Genomic DNA, 27,837 nt, shown 5'->3' on the forward strand with positions numbered 1-27,837 from the left:
CCTTTCGGATCAAAAACCCCAAGCCAAAACATCTCTTCCCTTAAGAGCTACATAACCTACCAGCTAAAACCCTGGCTAACTCTTGACAATCCTCCATAGTACCCTTAGGTGGCCATTCCAGAGGATCTTTCCAACAAGTGACTTCTATCTGACCTTTGATCTTAATATTCTTGAAATCCTCGACCTTACTCCAACCAACCTCAATGAAGATGTTACATACAGGTTGAAGATGAAGAAATTGAGAAATAATAGGGGGGCAACCATCCCAATAATCTTGCCAAAAAAGAGCAGCCACACCTCTATTACAAATCCAAAAAAGTCCCTCCTTAATGGGTTTAGCTTCGTGTTTGAGAGTGTCCCAAATCATCTTTCCCTACAAGGCTGCATCAAGGAACATCCAAGCTATCAACTCCCCTAAGGTACATATGAGTAAGAATTTTGGCCCAATCTTGATCCTAGGAAGTACACCACCTTCAATATAATTCAGCTGATAAAGCTTGACTAATCAATCTAAGAGAACATAGCCCAAGGCCACCCTCCTGCTTAGGTCTACAAACATAGATCCATCTAACCAAGCTCCATTTTGAAGATTGGAAGTTACCAGACCAAAGGAATTGACAAGAGACAGAATCAAATTCTTTAACAAAGCTAGAAGGGGCAACCTGCACAAAGCATCTGTAAATAGGGAGAGTCTGCACCACTGCCTTTAGCAGAGTCACCCTACCAACTGATGAAAGCCATCAACAGGTCCAGTGGCAAACCCTCTTGTGAAACTTATCCAAAATCTCTTGCCAAAACTCTTTGCACTGAGTTCCCACACCAAGGGAAATTCCAAGATAGACCAGAGGCAAAGAACCAATTTGAAATCTCAAAATCTAAGCAAGCCTATTCTAAATCAGACGAGGAGTGTTAAAGAAGAAAATAGAAGATTTAGCCTCATTAATTTTTTGCCTTGAGGTTGCCAAATAAATATCCAAAGTTCTTTTGAACATAACAACCTCTTCAATTCTGGCCAATCCCAATAAAGCAGTATCATCAACAAATTGGAGATGGGAATAAGAAGGCAAACTCTCATTCCATCTCCAACCATAAATCAGACCTTGTCTCACTCGAGATTTAATAAATCTGCCCAAACCTTCAACCATAATAATAAACAAGGAGAAAGGGGGTCCCCCTGCCCCTAGAAGCACTGAACAACTCAGAAGGTTCAACATTAACCAACACAAAGAAAGAGGTAGAAGAGACACAAGTCAAGACCCAATTCACCCATTCTCCATTAAATCCAAAACCTAAAAGAACGTTTTGTAGAAAGCTTCATTTGACCCTGTCATAAGCCTTTGCCATATCAAGTTTGATAAACATTGTTTTCTCTGTAGAAGTTTCCATATAGTGAATCGCCACTACAACAATCACGATCCCATCAACAATTTGTCTCCCAACAATAAAGTTGCCTTGCTCCTCAGAAATCAAAGCCTTAAGACTTAATTTAAGTCTATCTGCAATAAGTTTAGTGATAATTTTGTACACTACATTACAAAGAGCAATGGGTCTAAACTGGTCTAGACTATTTGCACCCTCTTTCTTAGGAATAAGAGTCAGAAAAGTAGAATTCAAAGCTCTTAAGATATGCTTATTTCTATGTGACTCTCGCACCACCTCTAGCAAGTCCAGCTTGATAATCTCCCAAAACTCTTGAAAGAACTCAACATGAAAGCCATTAGGTCTTGGGGCTTTGCCTTACTTCATGTGAAACACTACATCCTCAACCTCCTAAAGATAGATAGGAGGAGTGAGAACCTCATTCATTTCACTAGAGACCAAAGGAGTAATGCAACCCAAAATGACCCTTTCATCTTCATCTACAGGGAGGGAATCTTCCAAAAATAGAGAAGAAAAGTATTGAGAAGCTTCACGAGAAATATCACCTAATGAGGAATGTTAAGCACCTTTTGAGGAAACAAGTGAAGTAATGAGATTGCCATTTCTTCTAGCCTTAACAGAGTTGTGGAAGAAAGCAGTATTCCTATCTCCTTGAAGCCAACCAATTTGAGATTTTTGCTTCCAGAAAATCTCTTCACAAAGTTCCCATTCCTCTAAGTCATTGACAACCAAGGCCTCCTCCCTACTAAAATCCAAGGTAAGTCCCTAATCTCAAATCCGACGAGTAATATGATCTATTCTAGCTTTAGCTATCAATTTGTTATAATGAAGATTTCCAAAACATTGTTTATTCCATTGTTTGAGTCTTTACTTCACATATTGCAACCTCTTGACAAAGGAGTACATGGCCCTACCATGAGCCAACTTGCCTTCAAACCACCAATTAGCTACAAGACCTTGGAGAGAAAGGTCTCATAACCACAAAAGCTAGAACTTAAAAGAGGGGCTCTTTAAAACTCTGAAGGAAGTTGTAGAAAGCTTGATTGGTCATTGGTTTGAACCTCTCCAGTCCAAAATCTCAGAGGCAGTAGTCCATCTATCACTCAGCCGGTAGCACGAGATGAGGAATCTATCAAGCCTCTTTGAAATGGCATCTTTCCCAGGCCTTTTGTTATTCCAGGTGAAAACACCATTATTTGGTTTAACATTGATTACATTCAAGAGATTCCTATTGTCACAAAGAATATTAGCAGAAGGATCTGGCCTAGCTAATCCCCCCTGCTTTTCCTCAAGATAACAAATAGCATTGAAATAACCAACCATAATCCAAGGGAGAAGAGGCACCTAAGAACGGACAAGGGTAATGTGGCCCCAGAACTGTGCTTCACCCAAGAAATCAGAGGGAGCATACATATTAGTAAAAAGACAAGTTTCTCCAAAATCCACACTAGAAGCAATCATAGCAATGGAATAGCGACTTGAAATCCATCCGAGGAACAACCTTTTAAGGATCCCAAAAAACAAGCCAATCCTCTAGAACTACCATGGGCTCCAAACGACTAGCAAAATCCTTGCAACCAAACACGAGGTGCGCTATTCAACATACCATCCATTGTCAATTTAATTTCCCGAATAAAGATAATATCAAGAAAAAGAGCACCAACCAACTCACGAACAACCTTTTGTCTAGGGATGTTGTTCATACCCCTAACATTCCAAGATAAAACAATCATTTATGGGGTTGGGAAAAATGTGAGTCAATAGTTTTCACTAACCTGGATTCAACCAATGTGTCCCCAATTAACTTCACCTTCTCCTGGTCCATTTTATGCCCAATCCTCAAAGGTTTTTCAGGAGGTCCCTTTTTAAGGGGCCTTAGTTGCAATCCCAAGATAGAAGAAGCCTTACTAGGTTTTCCTAACTCCAAAGTCTTAGCCATATGAGAAGAAACAGGAATTGGCAAAGATTGACCACCCTTCGAGAGCAAAGTCTCACATGCCTCAGTCACATTTGAAGACAGAGATAGAACCTCAGTATCCATTTGTCCCTCCTGAAGATCCTCCAAAGACTCGTTCTGGTTAATATTTCCTTTATCCTCTGACAATACCACTCTCATTGTTTTGGCCCCAAGAGATAATTCAACCGATATTCCCTCCTCTCGTACCAAATCATCAAGAACATCAAACCGGTTGAAATTCTCATTAGCCTGCCTGTCCTTTAGAGTTCTCTTTTGGCCTCTTCCCTTACTACGAGACTTAATAGGAATAAAACCTTCCTTAAACATCAGAGCCTTCCACTTATCTGCCTTAGGAGTAGAGTTAAGATGAACACTAGCTACTCTAGTAGCCGAATCAGACCGAGGACATTTTCTTAGCAAATGCCCATACTCATGGCAAATTCTACGTCTGAATGGCAATGTCTCATAATCCAAAGATTGGATCCAGGAGGAGGATCCAAGACAAATTTCTACAAAATTCAATAATAGTTTATTTAAATCAATTTCAACATAGATTTGAGCAAAAGAAATTACCGTGAGTAGAGCCAACAGGTTTTCCCAATAAAAGTGCAATTGAATAAAGAATGTCGCTCCTCCAAAATTCCAATGGAAGCCGCGACAAGCACACCCAAATCAACACCTTCAATGGGAGCTCCTCAGCAGAATTAAAACCCACATGCTAGGGTTTGATGAAGAGCCCAACCTAGTTAAAAAAATAAGGGCCACCTTTGAAAGTCTTATTTCTATCTGCTATACACAAGAAGACAACCAAGAAATAGTTATTCGTTGCCATAATTATCTCCATATCACCTTTCGAGTTCCAATTCCATTGAGCCCAAGATTCCAAAGTAGGTAAAGAGAGTCGAAGCCCAATGAATTTGCAAATCAGAGTGGTTACACCAAAAAGACACATCTTCTGAAACCATCTCTGGCTAAACCACCAAGACAAGGCGATCTTGGCATCTTTCCAAACGTCCGTTCATTCTCTTGATCCCGGGGAAGTCTTTTGAAGCTAAAGAGCCATCACCGAACGAGACATTGGATAGATGTTCCAAAATATTTGCATGCACTGACAGAGAAGCATCTGAGACATCCATTGCTTCCAAAACCCCTCGACTCAGGGGAATGACCTATTTCTCCATAAAACACAGAAGGCAAAAAGATTTAGGACCTAATTCCCATTCGCGACCTCCAAAACCAGCAAGTAAAAGAGCCAACCACTAAACCCCCGACAACCACTCCACTCTGCCCACACCCACGATGAACCACCCAACCCCTAGCAGAAAATAAACCCTACACACACTCCCCAACAACAACACACAAACCCGAAAGACAAGATGGACCCGGCTAGGGCACGGGCCGTAGCCCTTGCGCAAAAGCTTCACATCCCTAGCCCGCAATGCCATCACCATCTTCCACTTTTTAAGTTTCATAGGAAAATGATCAAGGAGTCTGCCACCACTAATAAACATAGCTTTTATCTAGTTTCATTGTTGCTAAATTGCAGGTTGGCCAACAATGTAATCTTTATAAGAAGTCAGCCAAATGTCTTGATTATATATCCTTTCTTCACACAAGGCTGCCCTTTGTTAGATATAGGCGTTGCCATATACATCATTCATTAACCACTTAAAAGGGCGAATAATATATATTTATATTTGCCTTTGATGATTTCCATGAGAACTCTTTGACATAGATCTCATTTGACATCAATGGCAATATGTCTTCTCACCTTTGACGTCAATGACAACTTCCAACAATCTCCCTTTGTTACAACAAAGAACTACAAAGACTTTTTAACAGATTTCAGTCCCTCAAATGGGCTCAATATGGTACAAAAGTTCAAACAACACTAGTTTCCTCTAGACAAGACCTCAAGTGATGCCATTCCAATATATGACTTGGGCACCAAACCCGCTGTAAAAGAGTGATATTTTAATGCATTTCATCAGGTTGTGACTTGAATTCTTGGTTTAGTTTGCCATCCACTAGCCTGTAAATCTCTGTTTCTAAATAGATATGCAAGCCTTACATCGTATTGGATCCCTTGAGTGCAAGGCGTCAAAGTTTCATCCATGCAAGGTCCCCATTAAAGTTGTTTTGGAAATGAATTTCTCGTTGTATCTTGAAGCTTTCCAAATAAGCTTTCAACCTATTTGAGTCTCATGAGTTGAAGACATAAACCTTTGCACTCCACCATTTTAGTGATCGTATGACACTAGAATTCTCCATGGCACACACTTTTCTTTTATTGGGATTTTTTTTTAATTTATATTATGCTAGGATGGGCACCTTATTTTATCTATTAATGTTTGTCGTTCTCTTTATTGCGCCCCCTTCTCACATTTATTATTTTAATGTAGTTTTACTCCTCATTTCCTTTGCCTAGACTAAATTATACAACTAAACATGTCTCTGATTTGAACTTAACGAATTCAAATAACATATACACTTTGATTTAAATTCAATTAAATCCATAGTAAAGATTTAGAATCAACTAAGAGAAATATTACTGGTAATGCTAAAACTAACATAAAATGTATTCACAAACTGAAGACAACATTAAAAAAAAAACGAAAAAAAAAATTGAACATATGGAAGTCGGTAGATGGCCTAAGGTTGTTTTCAATGATATCATGACCAAAAGAAAAAAGGTATGGATGAAGAAAAACAGCAAATGGAAGAGTAAAAGGAATATTTACTTGAATGCTTAACCAACAAATAGAAAAGAGATGCAAGATTTTGTTTTAGATAAATTAGGGAGAAAAAATAAGTATTATCTTGAAGAGTTCAACCCCATGTGTGAACATCAACAAAAGCATATATAGCAGCCATTATTCTATGGAAAGCCAAGATTCTTATTGCTCAATTAAGAACCAACTCTCATCAAGTCCAATGCGAAATGGGGAGGTGGAGAACACCTAAAGAAGCTTGGGAAGAAAGGGTCTCTATTTTTTGCAACACTGGGGCAGGAATTAGAAAAACACTTTATTATGAAGTGTGATGCCTTCAAGGACATCAGAGACAAGCATGCCAATATAATGACAAATATTTCTTGGCACAGTTTATTCAGCAAAGAGACTACTCACAAGGAGGTGATGCTTATCATCTCCTTGGATAGGAAAAGGATTGAAAGGAAAACGACCAAAATAACAAGATTGGCTGTCCCATAGGCTATTTGTAGCCTCACAGATGTTAAAGACCTATCTATCTATCTCAACCCCAAAGTAAGTAAACTGTGTCTTACCCTTGGTAAAGCGATTTTGGGCTACAAAGCCACATTATCTTGTTGCATTGTGCACAATAACTATATTCAGCTTGGGCTGAACTCTAACCCAAAAATTCTCACCTTTCACCATTAATTGGTCAACAAATCCTTGTTTAGAATCACAGGAACACAAATCATCTAACTTACAAAAGAAGTAAAACTGTGTACCAATGGTAAATCAATTTTGGGTTTCAAAGACAAATTATTTGGTTGTATCGTGCACAATAACAATGTTCAGCTTAGGCTGAACTCAAACAAAATAATCTCACATTTCACCACTTCTTGGTCAATAAAGCCTTGACCGGAATCACAGATTTGCAGTTATCCAACCTACCAAAGATTGCGCACAAGTAATGCACCATGTATGTCAATTTGCAGAATATTACATAGAATAAGAATCTATAAATTCTTTGCATGTCGTCTACAAAAGGATTCTATCCGGTCCAATCCCTCTTCCAACAAACTAGGAGAAACTGCAAAAGTCATGCGTATCCAACTTTTCATTCCTAGGGCGGTTCCTGCAATGGACAAAGAGAATTATGGAATAAAAAAGATCTTAATTGAATACTACAAAGGAACATGTTATGGATCAAAAACATATTTCTTGCATACTTATCTCGAGACTCATATCCTAACACTTGGTACTCATCTCATATCATAAACACATCACTGTCTTAAGAAACACCTATGGGGCATCACTAGACATCAGAAAATTTCAGATTTCCTGGGATCTGTACATCTCCATAAAAAGTCCGTTGACAATTGGAAAACTTCCTATAGAAATTTCTCAGGTATATCACATATATCATATTGATTTTTTTTTTCTGGGGCTAATAAATGGTTGATAAGATTTAAAAGAACTAAAGAAAAAAACTAATAATCATGTAATTGTCTATTTTTTGCATAAAATCTTATGATTCTTCTCTGTAGTATAAAATTTTCTTATCAAAGCAGAAAGTGGTATGGTAAGAAGAGTAAAAAATGAGGCTTTACATGACTATGTGGATAGAAGTTTTATCAATTTACCTAAAGGTACTCAGTAGTAGTAATTTGTGCTAATATAAGTTGTGACACAACATTAAAATACTGTAATAACTCCCTCTCTCTCTCTTTCTCTCTCATGTAAATTTAGAGTAAGTGTGTATTATACTAAAAATGGCATTCGTATTCCTTTCCTTATCTCCCATACCCAAGACATCTCCCATCTCCAAGTGACTATAATCTCCTTCCCCTCACCCTTCACTCCCCTTCAATCCCTGCTCCCCCAGCCAACCCTTTAACAAATAAGGTTATAATAACCATATGGTATTTTACCTGGTAGAACTATGACTGATTCTTCTTTAGCAAGCAGTGCACAAAATTCAATGTCATCTCTTATGTCTTCAAAGCCAGATGTATTTAACTTCACCTAAAAAACCACAGCATCAGGATAAATATAAAAAAAATCAATACATGTCACGTATAATTGGAAATTATTGTGGGGAGTGGGAAATCCTAATTTTGAGAATTCATCTATTTGCCAGAAATCTTTCCTTTCAAACAAAATGTTTTCAATGCAGCAGTACTACAAAATAAATAACACATTAATAACTGTGATAACTTTTATTACCATCACAAACATAGATCCTTCAGGTTTAGCTGGACAAAAGAGAAGATCATTTTTTTGAATACGATTATAGCATATTTCAGCCACATGACTTAGCATATTCAGTATCTCCCCATAGAAGTCTTCTGTTGTTTTCTCTATAATTTGTGGAATTGCAGCCTGCATTAAAACAATGCTTTATTGACTTGCATTAAGTAGAAATCCAGTGCATGAAAACGTACAAAGTTCAAACCACCAGCAAGTGGTAAAAAATAATAACAAATTTGATTATGTTCTATAAGTATTTGCAAAATAGATTAATAAGTAGATCATATTTATAAATATTACCTACTGAAGCAATGCAAGTTGAGGTTGCTAATTAATTACAAAATAGAAAATCTAGTTTTCTGATCCATTTCAAAATCGAATCAAATAAGAAAACTCACCTCAAAAGGTTGATTGGATTCATAGCCATTCATTATAATCAAAATCTCATTGAGTTTTCTAGTCTAGTATTACCATAAAAATCAGCATTAAACAAAGTTCCAGCATAGTTGTTAATCTTGCCTAGTCATCCATGTAGGACTAACATTTAAAATATCATAGCTTAATTTGATTCTTGGAGCTTGAGGTCGTGAAACTGAATCCACTTGGATGCTAAAATTATCTGGGATGTATCTTTAAAGATATTCAAAATAGCACCATCAACTTCCAAAGGATTTAAACTGGAAGCAACTAGACAAGTTGGGAGATCTAGTGACAGCCACATTTAAGAAATTCAAAACTGCCAATGGTGATAAGTCACGCAATGATCACATAAACTCTAGAATTTTCTTATTGATGGAAGTGGAACAATTTTTGAGCATAATCACTCTACCAAAACCACAGGCATGTTCAGTGAGCACAAACAAAACAATGCTAAACAATCTATGCAAGTCTCCAGTAAGCGAATTCATATGTCAGAACTAAACATATAAATACCAACATATGTTTTCACTATGGCCCTAAATCTTTAATGGTATTCAAAGTTCACCATAGAATAAACTTCTAAAAGAAAATACCAGTATCCTTCACCATCATATGGCTGCAACTATCATTGAATGGCAACTTCTGCATACTAACCCTTCACAGATAAAATATTAATTGCATCCAGAATGTTCTGAACAGTAGTCTGCAACCCAGCATAAAATAAACTATACACAACAGAAAGATGGAGAAATTTTTTCCCCTATGACATCATTGCTATCATCTATGACCTTCCTAAATGATTTGTTACCTGGGATCACCAGGTAAGATTTTCACTTTTTCAAAATCCCAAGATTTGGAGTACTATTTTCCAACACATATTTGTGGGAGGAATTGTTTTTATGTTTATTTCGAAGGTAAAAATGTCCAAGATTCCCAATAAATATAAAAAATTCCTGTGAATATGTTTGACATGTTGACTCTTTTATATATTTTATTTATAAGCAATTTCTTTTTAAATTGTGGTATGTTAATAACTCTGAGGTGGCATTCTCTTGATCAAATAAATTATAGATTTCGAATAACCACACTGAATAAGGCTGCCATCTTTGTTAAGACTATTTGTGGCTTTTTATCTATTGCTTCTCTTACTCTCTGTTTTATATGGTGGTCCTCCAGATTCCCAATAAATATAAAAAAGTCCTGTGAATATTTTTGACATGTGGAAACTTCCATTTTCTTTTTTCTTTTTTTAATTTACAAGCAAAATTATTTTAAAATATGGTATCTTTATAATACTAAGGTGGCATTCTCTTGGTCAAATAAATCATGATTTTCCATGAACAACTTTGCTGGCATTACTTGTCATTTTATCTATTGCTTCTATTACTCTCTGTTTCATATTGTGGTCCTCCTCGTAATGATCCTAGTCTCTTCAACATGGATATTGCGATTTGTTTTATGCAAGAGTTCACCAAGAAATTACTCAATCAGATTGAACGTCCTTTGCATGTTCATTGTGTCTTGTTCAACAAGGGCTGAATTCTCTTCTCAGTTGTATTGAATGTTCTTTGCATGTTCCTCGAGTTTAATTTGGAGTAGCACACCCGGGTGACTAAAGTACACTAACCTACATGAACAATAAACAAAACATATGCCCTTCTGCTGTTTAGGATCTGCATGATTTTCTAGTATTAAGCATGTTAATTATGGTGTTTGGAGGTATGAAGGTGATTCCTGTCCTATTCTTTCTTATATTTTGGTCAGCTTCTCAGGCATGACCTTAATATAATTTATAGAAGGTATAATAATTTGTGCCACCTCTATTATTGAGAATTGTGTGCTAAGATGGAACCTGAATTGTTATTGAGAATTTCTTGTCCATAATGAACATCCTTGTCCCACTATATGCATCGAGCTAGATTGAAATATCTTTGTCCAACATAGACGAGTCCAAACATGGGACTCAGACGTGTTATATAACCTTATCCAAGATGGACCCAGCTTCGGTATTGAGAATTCCTTGTATGAGATGGACCCAGCTTTGGTATTGAAATTTCCTTGTAGAAGATGGACCCAGCCTTGTTATTGAAAAATTCTTGTCCATGATCAACGTCCTTGTCCTTGATGGGTGCAGGGCTAGCTTGAAAAATTCTTTTCTGAGATGAACTCAACTTTGATATTTAAACTCCTTGTGAAAGGAGGACCAAACACTGATTAAATCTTACTTGTCTCATACTGAATTATCCAATGCTTGTAGGTTGAGGCTACTCAAGGAGAAAAGTTAAATGGAAACCCGAATTCACAATGCCTTCATAGTAAAGAGCATTAATGAATGCTGGTCTTTGGATATGGTTTCTTTATAGTTTTCCTCCAGACTAGACAATCAGTTATTCTTTCTCAATATCTTACTGACGTTTTAATAGTGTTTATATGTTTTGACACTGTATGTAGGTATTCAAGGAGGAGATTATCTACAAAAATATTGACCTTTACATATGAATCATGTCCATAATTTTAAAAAGTAGGCATGTTTAAGTAATATTTTTAGTGTATCTTCAGTGGTATTCTACATCAATGTCTTGTACCAAATTCGCATATCATCATGACCATTAGAGAATTCTTGACTTTGGGAGCAATTTAGTGATGGTTCCCATAAGACTAGAAATATAGGTTGTTCTTCTTTAATATCTTACTAGCATTTTAAGAGAATTTTTATATTTTTCACATATCATAATGACCATTAGAGAATTCTGGACTTTGGGAGGAATTTAGTGATGGTTCCCATGAGACTAGAAATATAGGTTTTCTTTTCTAATACCTTACTAGCATTTTAAGAGAATTTTTATATTTTCTTGCTACGGGTAGATAATTAAGAAAAAGAAGATTTAAACAATATTGAACAACTTTATCTACAAATCATGTCCATAATTTAAAAAAAAAAAAAGAAAACTCACATTCATTCATATATATTCTCGATTTCTATTTGAGCCATGCAATAAAAAGTTTTCAGTGTAGTACTTCAATAAATATCACTATATCCTTATTATCATAGTCTTGATATTTACGGAAAATTGCAAAAGAAATGGAAAATCTAAGTTATCCAAAAACTGATTAATTTTCATACAAGCAATAAATCATTTCTAATATCCCACTCATGGGACCTTACAAGCTAATCTATTGGCATCAAACAGATTCCTCCTCCTTTGGATGAATTGATGCTCAATTTCAATGGAGCTACAAAGAGGGACCCCTGGGATTTCAGGCATAGGTTGTATAGTCAAAGATTCCAATGGCAAATTGGTGTCAACTTCTTCTAAGAGATTAGCTTCCAAGACAAACAACAAAGTTGAGGCTCACACTCTACTCCTTGGATTAGAATTACGTAAAGCTTACAACATTTCCAAGACCCATATGATGGGGACTCGATGATCATTATGGTTTCGAACTTTCGAGTATCAATTTTTTCCCTTCCCACGTCAAATGATTTGGGATTGAAGATTTAACTCTTGATATTGACATCACTACATCCAATAGCTTCAAGGCTATAATGTAAGTTCATGGTGGTGGTGGGTGTTCTTGGTTAAGATATTTGCTCCGTATGAATTTGGGTTGTAAAATATCAGTCATGATCTCTTTTGGCTCTTCCCTGAAATGCACCTGCATCCCTTCATTTGGTTGATACACTTTCATGCAATGGATACAAATGTGTCATAAAGTCCCACCCCAAATTGCCCCAAATTTTCTTCAACCTTTTTTTCTCGGAGGATAATGTTTTGTGTTTTGGGATATGTTTTAGAATATTAAGTTGCAGAGAGGTGTGAGCTGGTTGCCAAATTAATATGCAAATATACAAAACATATCCAATTTGTACTCATAGAACATTAACATGGAAAGATTGTAAACAACTGAAACTCAAGTTCACTATTCACTTTTATATTCTTACATATTAAGTATTGAAATACAGATTTATTGACCAAATTTCTGACCTGAAATTATTGTAGCAGAAATTAAAGATTCATCCTTACATACACAGCTCTGTAATAATAATCTTGCTCTGCACCATAGTAATGCCCAGCAGTGATTGGCAGTTCCAAACAGTGAAACAATAAGCATGGAGATGAAATTGATGGCAAATAGCATTGTATAGAACATTGTTTACCCACACGTCCAGGTATAGAGCTTATTTGCTGTTCACTATAATCTTCAGCTTGCATTAGACAGTAGTCGCCACACTGCTCAATCTGTCTCACACGGCCAACATATATACTCACTTTTCAAACGCCACTCTTCTTAGTCCCACGACTCAGTCATAAAATTAAATCGACCCCCTGATCCATTAAAATTATTAAATAATCTCCAGCACTCAAGAAGAAATCACATCCATTGATAATAATCACCATAAACCCCACATTTTATTGGCTCAATCTTTGCCTAGAGTTGGAGAGTCCTTTGCACCCTACACTAGTAAGTATCACATCTTCACAAAATTTGATGTGTAATTCCATGTCCTAGCACAAACTAGCATCCCTTTGTTTGGATATAAAGCCCACAACCTGCTGAGGAGGATTACACCCGGCAATAACTTCAGAACATTTATAAATTCTCATATAATCGTCTCCATCATCAAGCAAATTGTATATCATTAATCTCCAATTGTCTGGTGCTATAGTATTAAAACTCTAAAATTTGTCTCTAAAAGGGACTTCACAAATTTCAAAACCAACAATTGCTGAAGTGCAAATTTGAAACCTGAATGATTTAACCTATAACCAGCTAGGATGGAATCTTTCACCATCGAAACCGATCTTCTCCAAGACGGTTTTCATCCTCTAGAGGTTGAGATAACCAAGTTGGATCTCCAAAATGACAAGGGTTTCAATTAAAGAAATAGAATAAACAGCATAATACAAATGAGCTCACAAGCCCCCTTTTTATAACCTTTTTTGAGAACTTTTCGAAAAACACAATATAAAATCACTTTATTAATTAAATAAGCCTTATACCTCAAAAAGTGATTTATTTCATTATTTAATTATTCCCAACACCAAAAGTCACTACTACCCCAAAAATGATACATCCACATAGACCACAACAATCAAGAAATTATCTTCTTCATTATTGATATACAGATTGATATTCACAATTCCTCTTTTGAAGCCTTGCTCTTGAAGAAACCTGTCTAGCCTTGAGCACCAACCCCTTGGGGGTTGTCTTGGGATTTGTTTTAATCCATAGAGCACCTTCTTTATTCTGCAAACATAGTTCTCATTCTCTAGTAGGAGAAATCCTTCTAGTTGTTCAATGTGCACTTTTTCCTCCAAGTTTCCATTTAGGAAGGTTGATTTCACATCCATTAGGTAGACTTTGAAGTTCTTAAAACTAGCAAAGGCTAGAAACATCCTTATAGCTTCCATACAAGCAACAGGAGCAAAGCTTTATTTGAAATCAATTTTTTCAACTTGAGCTGTCCCTTGCATACTAGTCTTGCCTTGTTCCTCACAACTTGGCCATCCTCATTTATTTTGTTTTTGAAAACCCACTTAGTGCCAATCACATTTTTGTCCTTAGGTCTTGAGACAAGTTCCCAAGTTTCATTTTTCTTGATTTGATCCAATTCTTCTTCCATAGCCTTTAGCCAATGCTCGTCTTCACTTGCTTTGTAAAGTTCTTTAGTCATACTTTGGAGAGCAAGCACAGGTTTGCATGTTCCGATGTACTAGCAGGTCTTCTTATCTCAATTTTTGTACCTTTGTCTCCAATAATCAAATCTTTGGGATGATTATTTTGAACAAATCTAGATGGTGTCTTGGGTGGGGCTTTTGATGGCGTCTTCAGATTTCTTTTCTCATTTCTATACTTTCAATTTCTACCTTTGTTTCTTCTTCTTTGCAACTTTCTTCCTTTTGATGTCTTTCTACGTCAAGTTTCACATTGGCACTTTCAACAACTTTTTGCAATCTTGTATTATAGAATTTTTAAGTTTTACTCCTTGTGGAATATCCAAGGATGATATCGTTGATGTGTTTTTTAGGACACCTTGAACACAAAATAAAATATTAAGTATTCTATCCTCTCTTGAACAAAGAAACCTCATATGCTAAAGAATATGATCAAATGAGATAACTCCAAAGTTTACAATGCGAACAATTGATTTTAATGTTCTAGAAAGACTCAATGTGTTTGATGTGATTTTGCTGGTAATCACAAAGAGACTTACACTTATCAACAAGACTAGAATGTGGAATCTTACTTAACTCGCTTAGAATATAAAGACAAAAGGAGATAAGGGTTAAGAAGGTCTATGCTACTCCTAAAAATGTAAGAAATGATTGTTGACTTGATGACACCAAACCAAGCTTTACTTCACCATGAGGAAACTACACAAAGATGGTGCAATCTCCTAAGGACAAGCGAATGATTTTCATATCACTTATGCACATCAACACCATGAAAAAAACACCATGAAAAATGGGCATAAAGCAATTGATATTAAGCTTTTGAATAAGTTCAAACTAACCACACACTGCAACTTACAATCAACAAATTCCAAGTGGTATGAACATCAGGCTTCACCATTCATCAACAATAAAATCTTCCATCCAACTAATCAACTCCATATAAACAAATCTAAACTATGAGAAGTAAAAACCATCCAATATGTAAAAACTCATACAACGATCCACCATATCTTTAATTAAATCAACTATTTATTTCTCTAACTGCTATCTAACAACAATTAACATTTACAAATGAGAGAACTGAGCGTTATATAGAGGTCTTGTTACAATTCAAAGGCTTAGATTGATTCAAGATCAATGAGCGAGATTACAAGATAAAACCCTAATTAGGATTAGTTACAACAAACTCCATTCTGTCCAACAATAAAATTACAATGCTTAGGACACATGTCCTTCCTTGAATTCAAACCACTGAGAAAACAGGTTAGGTATGCTGAACAAACTTCGATGTAGTGCCATCTGTCACTTGCTCCTGTTGGAAATGTTGTCATTGTTGTCAAATGGCTGTTTAATTTATGATGAAACTAAGACTAAAGCTAAAGAAACATGAATGCATTATTTAGGACTTGTACATTGATGTGATGAAAACCTTTCAAGTCTACCCACAGTTGCGACTATTCGCAGATTGAAGATCTTAATAAGATCATTAAATCAGATGGAAGACAGTGATGTGTATTCCATGATGCAAAGAAGGTAAGAAGACAATGTTGTAGACAAGCTGTCATTGATGTCAAAAGAATTCATTCTTGTATGAGCAAGATCAATCATTGATGTCAAGTAACTACATTAGATCATCATATCAGACAGTAGCAAAGGAAAAAGGACATAGAACTCAAATAGATATACGCATTAAGCAGCAACAATGACTGTAATAGTCTGAAGTAATAAGTGATGATCAATGAATGTGGTTTCCATCATGAAGACAGCGGGCTATATGAAGACCATAGAAGGCAAAGTTCTATATTCTAATGGCTATGTTCTAAGATGCAGCGGCTTGTTGTAAAAGCTGGAATAAGGAATGTAGTGATCCCCATATGATTGACTTCATATGTCTTGGTGGCAGCAATTCTACATGCAGTGGTTTCTTTAGAACAAACAACAAATGTATCTAAAGGATCGTTTGTAAATAAGAGGACTAAAGGCTGATTATGTTTCAGAATGAAAGGTGCCATATTAATGTACAAAACCGACTAAGCAAAAACATGATTACTTCAACTACATAATGCTTAAACTGCAAACTGAGAAGTAACTAATGTGTTTGTCAAAACAGTGATATATGGATTAATGGCAGTGACTCTGATTAATGAAGAAAGCAGTGATCATGTTTTAAAGACAAAGATCTATGTTTTTAAAGCAGTGAATATGGAGTAATTAACAGTTAAAGAAACAGTATTAATATTTAAAGACAACAACTTATTACTTGCAGCGATAATCTATATAACCGTGATTAGTGAAGGATATGTATATTGATCAAGGACAACATTGAAGATATATAAATGCTAGTTGTTTCCCATCAAGGCAGCGATCATCATTATGGACAGTAAATGATATAAGGAAGCGAACATGGCAGTTTAGTAGTGTGATGGCCAACTAAATACAAGAGGTTAATATGTGCAAATGAATCCATATCGACATGTGGTTTATTATGAATGATACAAACAAAGTCAATGATTCATTAAAGTGATGATTGATTATAGTTTAAAGAAGAAAAATCGATTAATGAAAAGAGACAAGGATTACATTAGAAGCAGCTAATGAAGTCAAAGGTTGACTCAATTCAGATATGGTCAATATGTCAAGGAAAGAACATTGACTATTCAGATTACGATAATATTGGAGAACAAGCCCGATAAAGTGTAATAGAGGAAACAAGCGTTTAAATGATCAAAGACAATGATATAAAAGATTTGCCTATATCATATGCAGCGATTAAAGTAACTCATTATAATATACAGCGATATTGAAGAATGGGAAGAAAAGACATTGAAAAAGACAACGTCAACTCTTCAGGCAGCAATATTGATAAGCAAACATCAGTATCATATACAGCAGTATTAAGGTATTGAGGAAACTACATACCAACGTCAGCACATAGAAATTGGCTCAGCATCAACTAAATTTGTTTGTATAGACTTGTTTGTTGGTGTCGGTTGGTATCGACTTGTTAAGTAAATATTCTCTAAACAAATACAATTCATGAAAAGGTGCATTTTAAAATACACAAAAAGATATGTGAAAGAAGATGACCAGTGGATATGACCAATGAATAAGATATAAATAAGAATTAAAATGAAGATCGATAGAGTTGTGAGTGGTCTCTGACGTGTGAGTAAAAATAGAGTATCATATGAATTTAGAACAGACGAATATACAGACATAAAGTGAAAAAGGAAATATATCATATACACAGCAGAATAAGGAAGTGAGAAGAAGCCGATATAAAGAATATATATATATATGCAGGCATAAAAGAAATTTTATTCAGATATATGAAGGGAACACGAGCAGATTGGTGAATAAGAATAAATGAAGATATGGAAGGAGTATGTATGCAGATTTGGTAGTGAGAATATATATAGAACATTGAAGTGAATCAATGATGGAACAAGTATAAATAAGCATGAGAGTTGTTGTAAGACATTTTTGTGAAGAAAGTTTTGTGGCAGATTTGTAAAGGATAGATATACATCATTCAAGATCAGAAGTCATAATCAGATTTGTGAGGAAGGGAGAACAGTATCATCCATTGAAGAATTCACAGGTTGGTGCCTATCAAATAAGAGATTGGTGTCTCTTGCTGAGTTGGTTCTCAGTTGTGGGAGTTGGTGCTTCCAGTGGGTTGGTGCCTACAAATTCAGAATTGGGAGTTGATGCTTCCAGTGGGTTGGTGCTCACAAATTAAGTTAGGGGTTGGTGACTCTAGTAGATTGATGCCTACAAACATTGTAAAAGAAGAAATATATAAAAGCATTAATTTGCCATTGTTTTCTCCCATTTGGGTTTCCACGTAGAACTTTGTGTTATTGTGTTCTTATGTGCATGAGTGTTGAAAGTTAGTGAATAATGCTATTATGATTAATAAAATTAAATTGGTAAAATTTGTTATTATTTTGATTCACCCCCACCCCCCCTCCCCTCTCAATATAACTATGTGCTCTTCAGCTCCTTCATTTGAATGAATCAAGTTCACTGAACTAGGATATGCTGACTTGGAATAACTTGATTGTTTGATAACTGGATGCCACCTCAGCACTCTATGTAGATCATCACAAAGAAGTGTTTGTGATTGAGGCAATATCTCTTGATACTCAACATTATTTAAGTCTAGTTTGATGACGATGGGTCATTCCCAAATTGTATCATCTTATTAATCAAGTCAACTTTCTGACTTTGCATAACTCTTTTGAAACCATCTTCTTGATAACACTTGCACAATTTCATCTTCTAACTTGGGAATATTCTTGATGATGTATTTCCATCCTCATGCTAGGGAATTCACCTTGTTCTCCCCTTGATGATGTTTGATCACCTTCAACTCTAGAATATTGTATTACTTCCTTAATATTCTTGACCAGGATTGCCTCCTTATTGTACCGACTGTGATTCATGGATTTCTGAAGGCCGAAGGAAATTCAAGATAATTATATCCTCTAATTGCAATGTTGAAATTGTGAAGTGTATGTGGATCTTCTCCTTGCCTAGAAGCCTTGGTGTTGTTCTATATTTGTTCCTTCCTTGATAACTTTGATCTCTTACTTTGTAAAGTCTTTCATATTGTGATGAAAACTGCCGGTCATTTCCCTTGAAGTTCTTGAGCTTGTCTTTCCTCATAGTAGTTCTCAAGCTTTTCCTCCATCAATCCTCTATGTGGTTGAAATCTGTTGTCGGGTAATTAAGCATTAAGGTAAATTGTGTTAGCATCGCAGTTAACCCGTTGGTTGTCGGCAGTTGGCACCGGGTAACCTACCAGACTCCTTTATATTGTATTTGTTTCCAGTCTTTGGACATGCTATTGTAGTCGAACATATTGCTATCATTGTATGTACTGGCTTATTATGAATCAATAGAACACTTGTGAGTTCCATATATTCTGTGTACTTTTGTCATTTATGCAATGTCTTAACCTGATACCCTACAGGGAAAACATTTGGCGCCGTTGCCTAAGTAAAAACCTGGGAGCAACGGGGAAAATGACGTACTACATGGCACATGGATAATGGGACAACCATTACCAGAAGGAACGAGGGACCCTGACAGAGAATCCGAAGAATTGTTTGATTGGGAAAAGACATAAAGGATTTCTCCTGCATCCTACAGTGGCAATCGAAACACACGTACGGAGGGAAGCCACCGCCGAAGATGTCCCAGAAGAAGATGTGTGGAGTTCGCTCGGAGTAAGCCTCGCTGTGAATCGGTTGATGAGCGAACTACCTAACCTTTTGGCACAAGGATTTTTGGCTCTCCAGAACCAAAGGGAAGACATCTACCGAGAGAACCGACGGCAGCAAATTCTACAAGAATTTAGGGAGCGCCAAGAAGATGAGCGCAATACATGAACTCTGACGGTCAAAGAGAATAAATAAGAACACCCCCATTGTAATGAGTATGTCAGTGACATACATTATGTACGAGGGATGAAGTAATAAAAGTTTTTTTGGTTGTGTACATGGTGTGTGCTTGCTGTGTACGTAAGTGATTTATGCCCAATATACTAAATAATGACAAAAATAAAAAGATACAAAGTGATGAATGGGAAGTGGCACAAAGAGAGTTGAATCTCAAACAACAAATAGAACGAAGGCGTAGGCTAAGGCAGCTTGCCGACAGACGACCGACCGAGGGGTTGCTCAAAGGGAACCTAGGAGGTGTCACGGAGGTTGCGGAGGCAAAGATAGACGGAGAGAATTACACTCTCTACTTGTTGTAGGGTTGCCCGAAGGAAACCTAGAAGAAGTCACGGAGGGTGCTGAAGGAGAACTCTACAGTTCGCCAGAATACCACCATAGGATAAGAAGTTGCGAAGAGTTGGTGGAACAAACAAGGCGAAATCTAAACCTGATCGACACTACCAGAGACCTACTAAAGAACTTGTCCATTTCGGAGGACAACCGGAGGGAGACAACCGAAGGTGCCGAGGGAACACAAGGGTGCCGTACGGGAGGCAATTTGTTCGGTTTGGGGTCAACAACCTTCTCCGAAGGACCCACAAGTGGAGGGTCAGGTGAAGGAGGCGGAGGTGGCGAATCACCAGGTACAAGAACACAAGGCATAGAGGAGCGAGACCCAGCGGTGGGATGGCAAGTAAACAGAAATTGCCAAAGTTCACAAGGGACGACAAGGAAGACCTCGTACGACACTGCCATGCATGTGAAACTATTTGGTCTGCCAACGGAGTGACGGACCAGGATGAGTGGGTATAGCAGTTCCCAACCACGTTACGCGGAGTTGCCATAGATTGGTACTCCGATGTTGACAAGCAAAAAGTGGCCACATGGGCCAATCTACAAAAGGAATTCAACGAGGAGTTTCGGTTGCTCCATGATGACAATGAAATCATAGTCGAGATATACAGTACCAAACAAGGTCCCAAGGAGACAGTACGAGCATACAGTCGGAGGCTGAAAGAATTGTTGGGTAAAATGGAAAGCCAACCCGCAGATGGGTTCAAGAAATGATGGTTCGTTGAAGGGTTGAAATCCTCCCTACAGAAGATGAAAATTGTACCCTCAACGTCATATGACGACGCCTATAATAGGGCGATGGACCTCGAGAGCGAACACAAAACATCAAAGAAGAAGAAAAGTAATAAATACTCATCCGACGATGATGAAGACTCTGATAGGGAAAGCAGCAGCGATGGCGAATCAAGTAAAAAGGTGCACACGCTCCAAAAGGATATGGAAAGAATGCTGAAAGAATTCAAAGCCATGAAGGGGAGTACAAGTAAGACAAAAGAAAACGACGTGTGGTGTACAGACTGTTGGAGTGACAGACACACCAAGGGGTCCTGCCCCAAGAAGGCTTTCTGCGACATTTGTTAGATTGCCGGACATTTGACAAAGGAATGTCCCTATAATATGAAAACCAGGAGCCAACAAGTTCTCTTCACGCAAGAGCAGCCGACCGCCTGAACTTCGCAAACCGCCAACAATAATGCATCATCTGGCGGATATCGGAACAACCGGCGAGGGGGGAAGACCAATAATAACAATAATAATAGGGGTCGGATCCAATATGATGTGAAGGGACGACCAATGATCCAGTGCCAAGCCTGCAATCAATGGGGCCACTTTGCCAGGGAATGCACCTCAGAAGAAACTCCACAAAAACTATGCAAATGGTGTGGGCCTGGAGACCATGATGATGGAACTTGCCCAAAGTCTGGAGTGAACCTGCTCAACATTGACAGGACGGAGGAACGGGTATTGGCAATCACACGGTCACAGGCAAAGAAGGCCACATACCCGGATCCTCGCACGGAGAAGCAGCAGGCGCTGGAGGCGAAGGCTAAAGTGGCAAAGGAAATGTTGGCACAGGGGAACACTCAAGAAGCAGCAAGTACTTCCCGCTCTGAGGCTAAGGAAAATATTTTGAATCAAATGCTGCAGATTGAAGTACCTGTGAAGATGAAGGACCTCCTAGAAACGATGCCGCAATTACGTATGACACTCCTACGTACAGTGCAAGTAACTCCACAGAGTCGGCTGACCTAGAATACAGATTTTCCTAGTGGAACACCAACAGACCCATTGGTCCTGACACTATACAATAGTCGGCACTCAGCGGTGGTAGAAATGGGAATACTTGGCACCATTTTAACTTACACCATTGTCGACGCGCGAGTCGGGAGTGAATGTGCTTCCAAAAGAAACTTGGAAGAAGCTTGGCAAGCCGACACTGTGGCCGTCAACCTTCAACTTACTGGAAGCGGATCAACATGGTATCAAACCTCTTGGAACGCTCATGGCGCAACAAGTGACCATCGAGACACAACCATTTGTCCTCGACTTCGTGGTGATTCCACTCGCCAAGAAAGGATACAATGCCATTCTTGGCAGAGGGTGGTTGGTGGTGGCTAGAGCGAATCACAACTGGAAGTGTAACACGTTGTCCATGGAGAAAGTCAGGTGAAAATTTATTATCGACCTAAAAACACAACTCATGAGTGAAGAACTCGCGTCAGAATCGGAATTGGACGGCGAGGGTGGAGTTGACGAAGGAAAGTACGGAAGGGAACCAGATGAGGAAGGCGTCCTGGGAATCCAAGGATGTTCGGAAGATGAGACCGATTCCCTTAATGGGCTCTTCCACTGGCAAATGGAAGACTACGAGCTGCTGTATGGGTGCAACATGTTGCACATTGACGAGGAGCCGAACGAAAATGAATTTCCGCTAGCGTACGGGGAATACACCGAAGGGGATGCTCCTATCAACGAGGCACCACACATAGGTTTGACATGACGAAACCAATCCGGTACGAAGAGTCTATAAAACCTACCAACCTCGGCACAGAAGCAGAGTCAAGGAACATCCTGGTTGGCGACGACTGGAATCCAGTCTTGAAAGCCGCCACGTTTAAAATATTCATGGAATACAAGGTTGTATTCGCCTGGACGTACAAGGACCTCAAAGGGGTGCCGCTAGAACTGTGCGTACACCAAATTTCACTCATACCTAGGGCCGTACCTATACAAAAGAGGCCGTACAGAATGAATAAAAACTATGCTGCGAGAGTGAATGATGAAATCGAACGTATGCTCAAAGCTGAGATTAGTTTTAAAGTGCAAACTAGCGAGTGGGTGTCGCCCATAGTGATATCCCTTAAAAAGGAGGCAAACCAGATCCGAATCTACGTGGATTTCAGATGCCTTAACGCGGTCACCATAAAGGACCTGTTTCCAATACCATTTACGGATAGCATCTTGGAGGAAGTGGTTGGTCATGAAATTTATTCATTTATGGATGGATTTTCTGGGTATAACCAGATATCCATTGTCGAAGAGGACAAATTAAAAACGACCTTCGTAGTGGAAGATGGCGTGTACGCGTATAACCGAATGCCGTTCAGGTTATGCAACGCGCTAGCAACATTCCAACGGATAATCCTTCACATATTTGACAAGATGTCAGTAGGAAACTTCAGGGCATTCCTTGACGACTGGTCCATCTACAGTAACCAGGATGCACATCTGGCCGCACTTGGCGAATGCATGGAGAGATGCAAGCGAGCCCGCCTAGCACTCAATCCCAAAAAATGCAGATTCATGGTGCCTCAAGGGAGGCTGTTAGGACACATAGTGTGTAAGGCTGGACTCAAGACTGATCTGGACAAGATTCGGGTGATAGTGGAAATGGAGGCACTGGTAGATGTCACGGGAGTCAAATCCTTCCTAGGACACATAGGGTATTATAGGCGGTTTATCAAAATTTTTGCTCAAGTATCCTGCCCTCTAGACAAGCTAACGAGAGGTGAATGGTATGCATGGGGGACGGCTCAGGAAGAAGCCGTCCAAGAACTGAAGTCACGGTTGGTAGGTGCGCCAATCCTGACATATCCGAATTGGGACAGAGTTCCATGTACACGTCGACGCATCAAATTTTGCCATAGGGGCCACACTGGCGCAGGTTTGCGATCACAGGCTAGATCATCCGGTATACTTTGCGAGCAGACTCCTGTCAAAGGCGGAAAAAAACTATAGTACAATAGAGAGGGAAGCCCTGGGGATGGTGTACTCCGTCTAGAAGTTTAGACATTACTTATTGGCTACCCCGTTCACATTCTATGTGGACCACCAGGCGTTAATGTACTTGGTGAATAAGCCAATCATTCAGGGGCGAATTAGCCGATGGCTACCGCTGCTGCAGGAGTTTACATTCAACATTATTGTACGACCTGGGAAAAGCCATGTGATAGCCTACCAGCTATCTAGAATCAAGTCAGGGGAACCGGTGGAAGGAGTAAATGAAGACTTCCCGAACGCCCACTTATTCCGCATTGCCGTTCTTCCTGCTTGGTACACAAGCATCGGGGAATATCTGTCGACATCACAATTCCCTAGAGAGACATTCCAACTCATTAATGGCCTTTTGTATAAAATGGGACTTGACTAGGTCCTAGGTGATGTGTCATGGAGGAAGAAATTCAAGGCGTTTTACGTGAAGCACATGAAGGCCCGGCAGGAGGGCTCATGGGGCTCGACACCACGGCTAGAAAGTTCTATTGGCAGGGCTATGGTGGTCGACACTGCACAATGACGCCCGGGAGTGGGTGACGAGTTGTGACATGTGCCAACGGGCAGGGAGGCCACTGAAGAGGGATTTTAAGCCCCTCAACCCGTCCAATGTCCAAGAACTGTTTGAACGATGGGGGCTGGATTTCATCGGACCTTTGAAGGCAAGTCGAGCCCGACGGTGCAGATACATTGTGGTGGCCATAGAATACTTGACCAAGTGGGTCGAGCCACGAGCTCTGCCAGACAATTCGGCTGTCAATACGACAAGGTTTATCTACGATCAAATCATTACACGGTACGGGATTCCAATCCAATTGACGAGTGATCGGGGAGGACATTTTGTCAATCATATAATCCGGTTGCTCACGACGGAGTTCAAGATATTCCACTCCTTATCAAGCCCCTACTATCCTCGGGCGAATGGGCAACCCGAGGCAACAAACAAAATAATCGTCTCTGTGATTTACAAGTCTTGCGGAGTGAAGGAAGATTGGGAGGAACACTGTATAAGGTCACCACAGGACAGACCCCCTTCCAATTAATTTTCGGGCAGGAAGTGGTGGTGCCAGTGGAATTCATGGTGCCGAGTCTTCGGATCGCCATGGAGAGTCTCCGAGAGCAGTTGTACGCCTTGAACAAATTGGATGAGCGACGAATGATGGCTCAGTGGGCGACAGAGACAGCACAACAGAGGCGGAAAACGTGGGATGACAAACACCTGCGAAGAATGCAGTTTACTCCCGGACAACTTGTGCTGAAGTTTAACGGACGCAATGAAATAAAGCCTGGCAAGTTCAAGGTAAAGTGGCTGGGTCCATTTAAGGTTCGCGAAGTCGGCGCAAATAGAGCCATTAAACTGTGGACGCTTGACGGCAAGGAAATACCTGATGCAGTCAACGGCTCGAAATTAAAAGTGTACTAGGAACGAGCCCAGACCGGGAAAATTGAAAATTTTTTGGAAAAAAAAATAAAAATAAAAATGGGACTTAGTCAGCGGAAACATGAAGGAAAATAAAGTGCGGCATACATTGGAAATGCGAAATAACAGTCTTAATTCCATACGGACTGGGGCAGTAAGAAGGAAATTTCCGTACGAAAAGCATTGCCAGGTCGACGGAATTACATGTTAGTATGGAAAACATTGCCAGGTCGACGAAATTACTTGTTAGTACGTAAATCATTGCCAGGTCGACGGAATTACTTGTTAGTATGGAAATCATTGCCAGATTGACGGAAAGCATTGCCAGGTAAAAAAAATTTACTTGTTAGTACCGGAGGCTATATTAGTACGGGAGGACATTTTAGTACGGGCACGGGCATTTTTAGTACGAAACAATTCCGTACAGTCACAGACACATGCATTTTTAGTACGGAGCAATTCCGTACAGTTCCGTACGGACACACACTCCAGGGAAGAGGAAACAGACCGTACGATTCATTGGTGTAGGAAAAAAAGACCGTACGATAGCAAACTGGTCCATCCGTAGGGAAAGAGAAAGGTCCGTACGGTTTCTGAAGATGTTTTGATTCCCAAGTGCCTATTCCGTACACCATCTCATTAGGGAAAGAAGTCGAAACTTGCCACGTCGTATATAGCCGTACAACCATACTGGAATTGGCTATATGCTACCCCAGGCAACAAAATTCAGTTGGAGCAGGCAACTGGCAAGTTGAAGAAATTAGATTGGCGAAGGAGGCTACAAGAATCCCAGAGAGAACAACACGGAAAGGATTCAATGGGTGATCAGCAGGATGCGAGTCGAGGGAAGGCCGTGGTGCAAGTTGCACGCACGCACAAAGTCACGCCAGACACTGTGACGTTTGAGGGACTAACTGGCAGTACGTGCAGACAATGGTGGGAAATAGCCCTAACCCCAGCCAACATTGAGGTCAAAGTAGCCCTTGCCAAAGCACGCGTCCATGACGCAGTACAAATGCCCATCTTTTCTATTAAGGAATTTGAACCATGCTTGCGCACTATGATCAAAACCCATGATCCAGAGTTGCGTACGTCGTCATTTAAGTTTTAGCATACAGATATCATAGTTTCTTTCAATCCGGATGATTTTGAGAGGTTTTTTGGCATCCCGGATAAAGGGAGAAAGATTGACAAAAATACAACAAAGATGTCCCACGAACGGAAAACGCAACTGTTAAAAGAAATGTGCCGGGATGACTTAACGACAACCGACTGGGCAAGGATTCTCGCACCGCAGGGCAGAGGGTTAAAGAAAACATTTCCTGAAACCTGGCATCTGGCAGTGCTTGCTCGATTTGATGCAGAGTCGATTAACTGGTGCAAGTAGGGCGTTAGATGCAGTGGTACCTATGATTGCACTAATGTAGAGCCTGAAGAAAGGTACGGTATATGATTGGGCGAGTTTGTTATCGGATAGAGCCCACGATTTCCTGATGCTTAAGCACAAAGTTTTTTACATGTCGTACCATGCCATCGAGTTGTTTTTGGACTCCGTACGAGTATAGGTACCAGCCAATCTGAGAGGGTGGCGACCACGAGACTGCATTGATTCCTTACAGCCAACTATTTTCTATTGGATAGAGTTGGACGCACTCACGACTGGTGGAGAGGGTCAGACTAGCAGGAAGAGAAGGCAGGTCCCGGTGGTGGTGTCAGCCAGTGACACCGATTCAGGACAGGCAGCGAGTAGTGCAAACGAGAGTGTGGAGTCTGAGGAGACATCGAGGTGTTCCGGAGGGGACACTACTTTCCGACTCTCGGAGCTGGCCGAAGTAGAGGTGGCAACAGGGACCCCTGGTACGGAAGAGGGCGGCTGTGCAGTGTCTTTTGGCCAGGTACCACGTGGAACCCGTGGGCTACCAGCAGGGGGTGTGGCACAACCTCCAAGAGAGGGGGTTCGGGCAGGGTAGCTGTTATTCACACTAGCATTCCTGCACATGGACAGGGAATTGACACCACTTTCCTCGTCTGGGGTGACGACGGGAGTCCTTCCTGGAGTGGCCATTCCAGCATTCGAGCAGATGCATCCTTGTCCTATAATGTAGACACCTGCAGTGACCACCACTCCTTGTATTCCAGTGCGCTCACTTGTCACGGAACAAGAAATAGGGACGAAAGGCATGGGGCAGGCAAAGGACAGTGGGGAAACAGTGGAGGACATAGACACATGGTTGGACCGGTATGCCGCCCCACCCATAGTTCCGGTAGGGCCACCACCTGCTACACCTCGCCATCCTACACAGGCTGAGGTAGTTGATTTGGGGGAGCATCCTACGCAGGTAGAGGTAGTCGAGTTGGTGGAGCAACCTGCAGAGCTGGTTTTGCCCACTAGTGGCAAAGAGGAGATACCTTCACAAATGGGCCTTCAGGACAGAGGTGTAGGGAGGACCCAGCCTACTGCCATAGTACA

General features: G+C 39.6%; 1 protein-coding gene across 6 annotated transcripts in view; it reads right to left on the reverse strand.

Annotated features, from left to right (window-relative positions):
• Nucleotides 1–6,795: 6,795 nt before the first annotated feature.
• Nucleotides 6,796–27,837, reverse strand: part of LOC131059934 (tyrosine aminotransferase) — a 196,274-nt gene continuing 175,232 nt past the window's right edge. For 4 of the 6 annotated variants that reach the window (XM_057993022.2, XM_057993009.2, XM_057993014.2 and 1 more), the window contains 3 exons: nt 8,254–8,409; nt 7,959–8,052; nt 6,796–7,162 (listed from right to left, as the gene is read on the reverse strand). In XM_057993022.2, the coding sequence (XP_057849005.1) occupies nt 7,044–7,162; nt 7,959–8,052; nt 8,254–8,409 (369 nt within the window). In that variant the 3' untranslated portion in view covers nt 6,796–7,043. Of the gene's footprint in view, nt 7,163–7,958; nt 8,053–8,253; nt 8,410–15,384; nt 15,688–27,837 lie in introns of those variants that run through there. The other 2 variants (XM_057993023.2, XM_057993026.2) reach the window with 2 other exon arrangements.

Source organism: Cryptomeria japonica, chromosome 1, assembly GCF_030272615.1.
Source record: "Cryptomeria japonica chromosome 1, Sugi_1.0, whole genome shotgun sequence".
In the NCBI taxonomy this organism is placed as follows: Eukaryota; Viridiplantae; Streptophyta; class Pinopsida; order Cupressales; family Cupressaceae; genus Cryptomeria; species Cryptomeria japonica.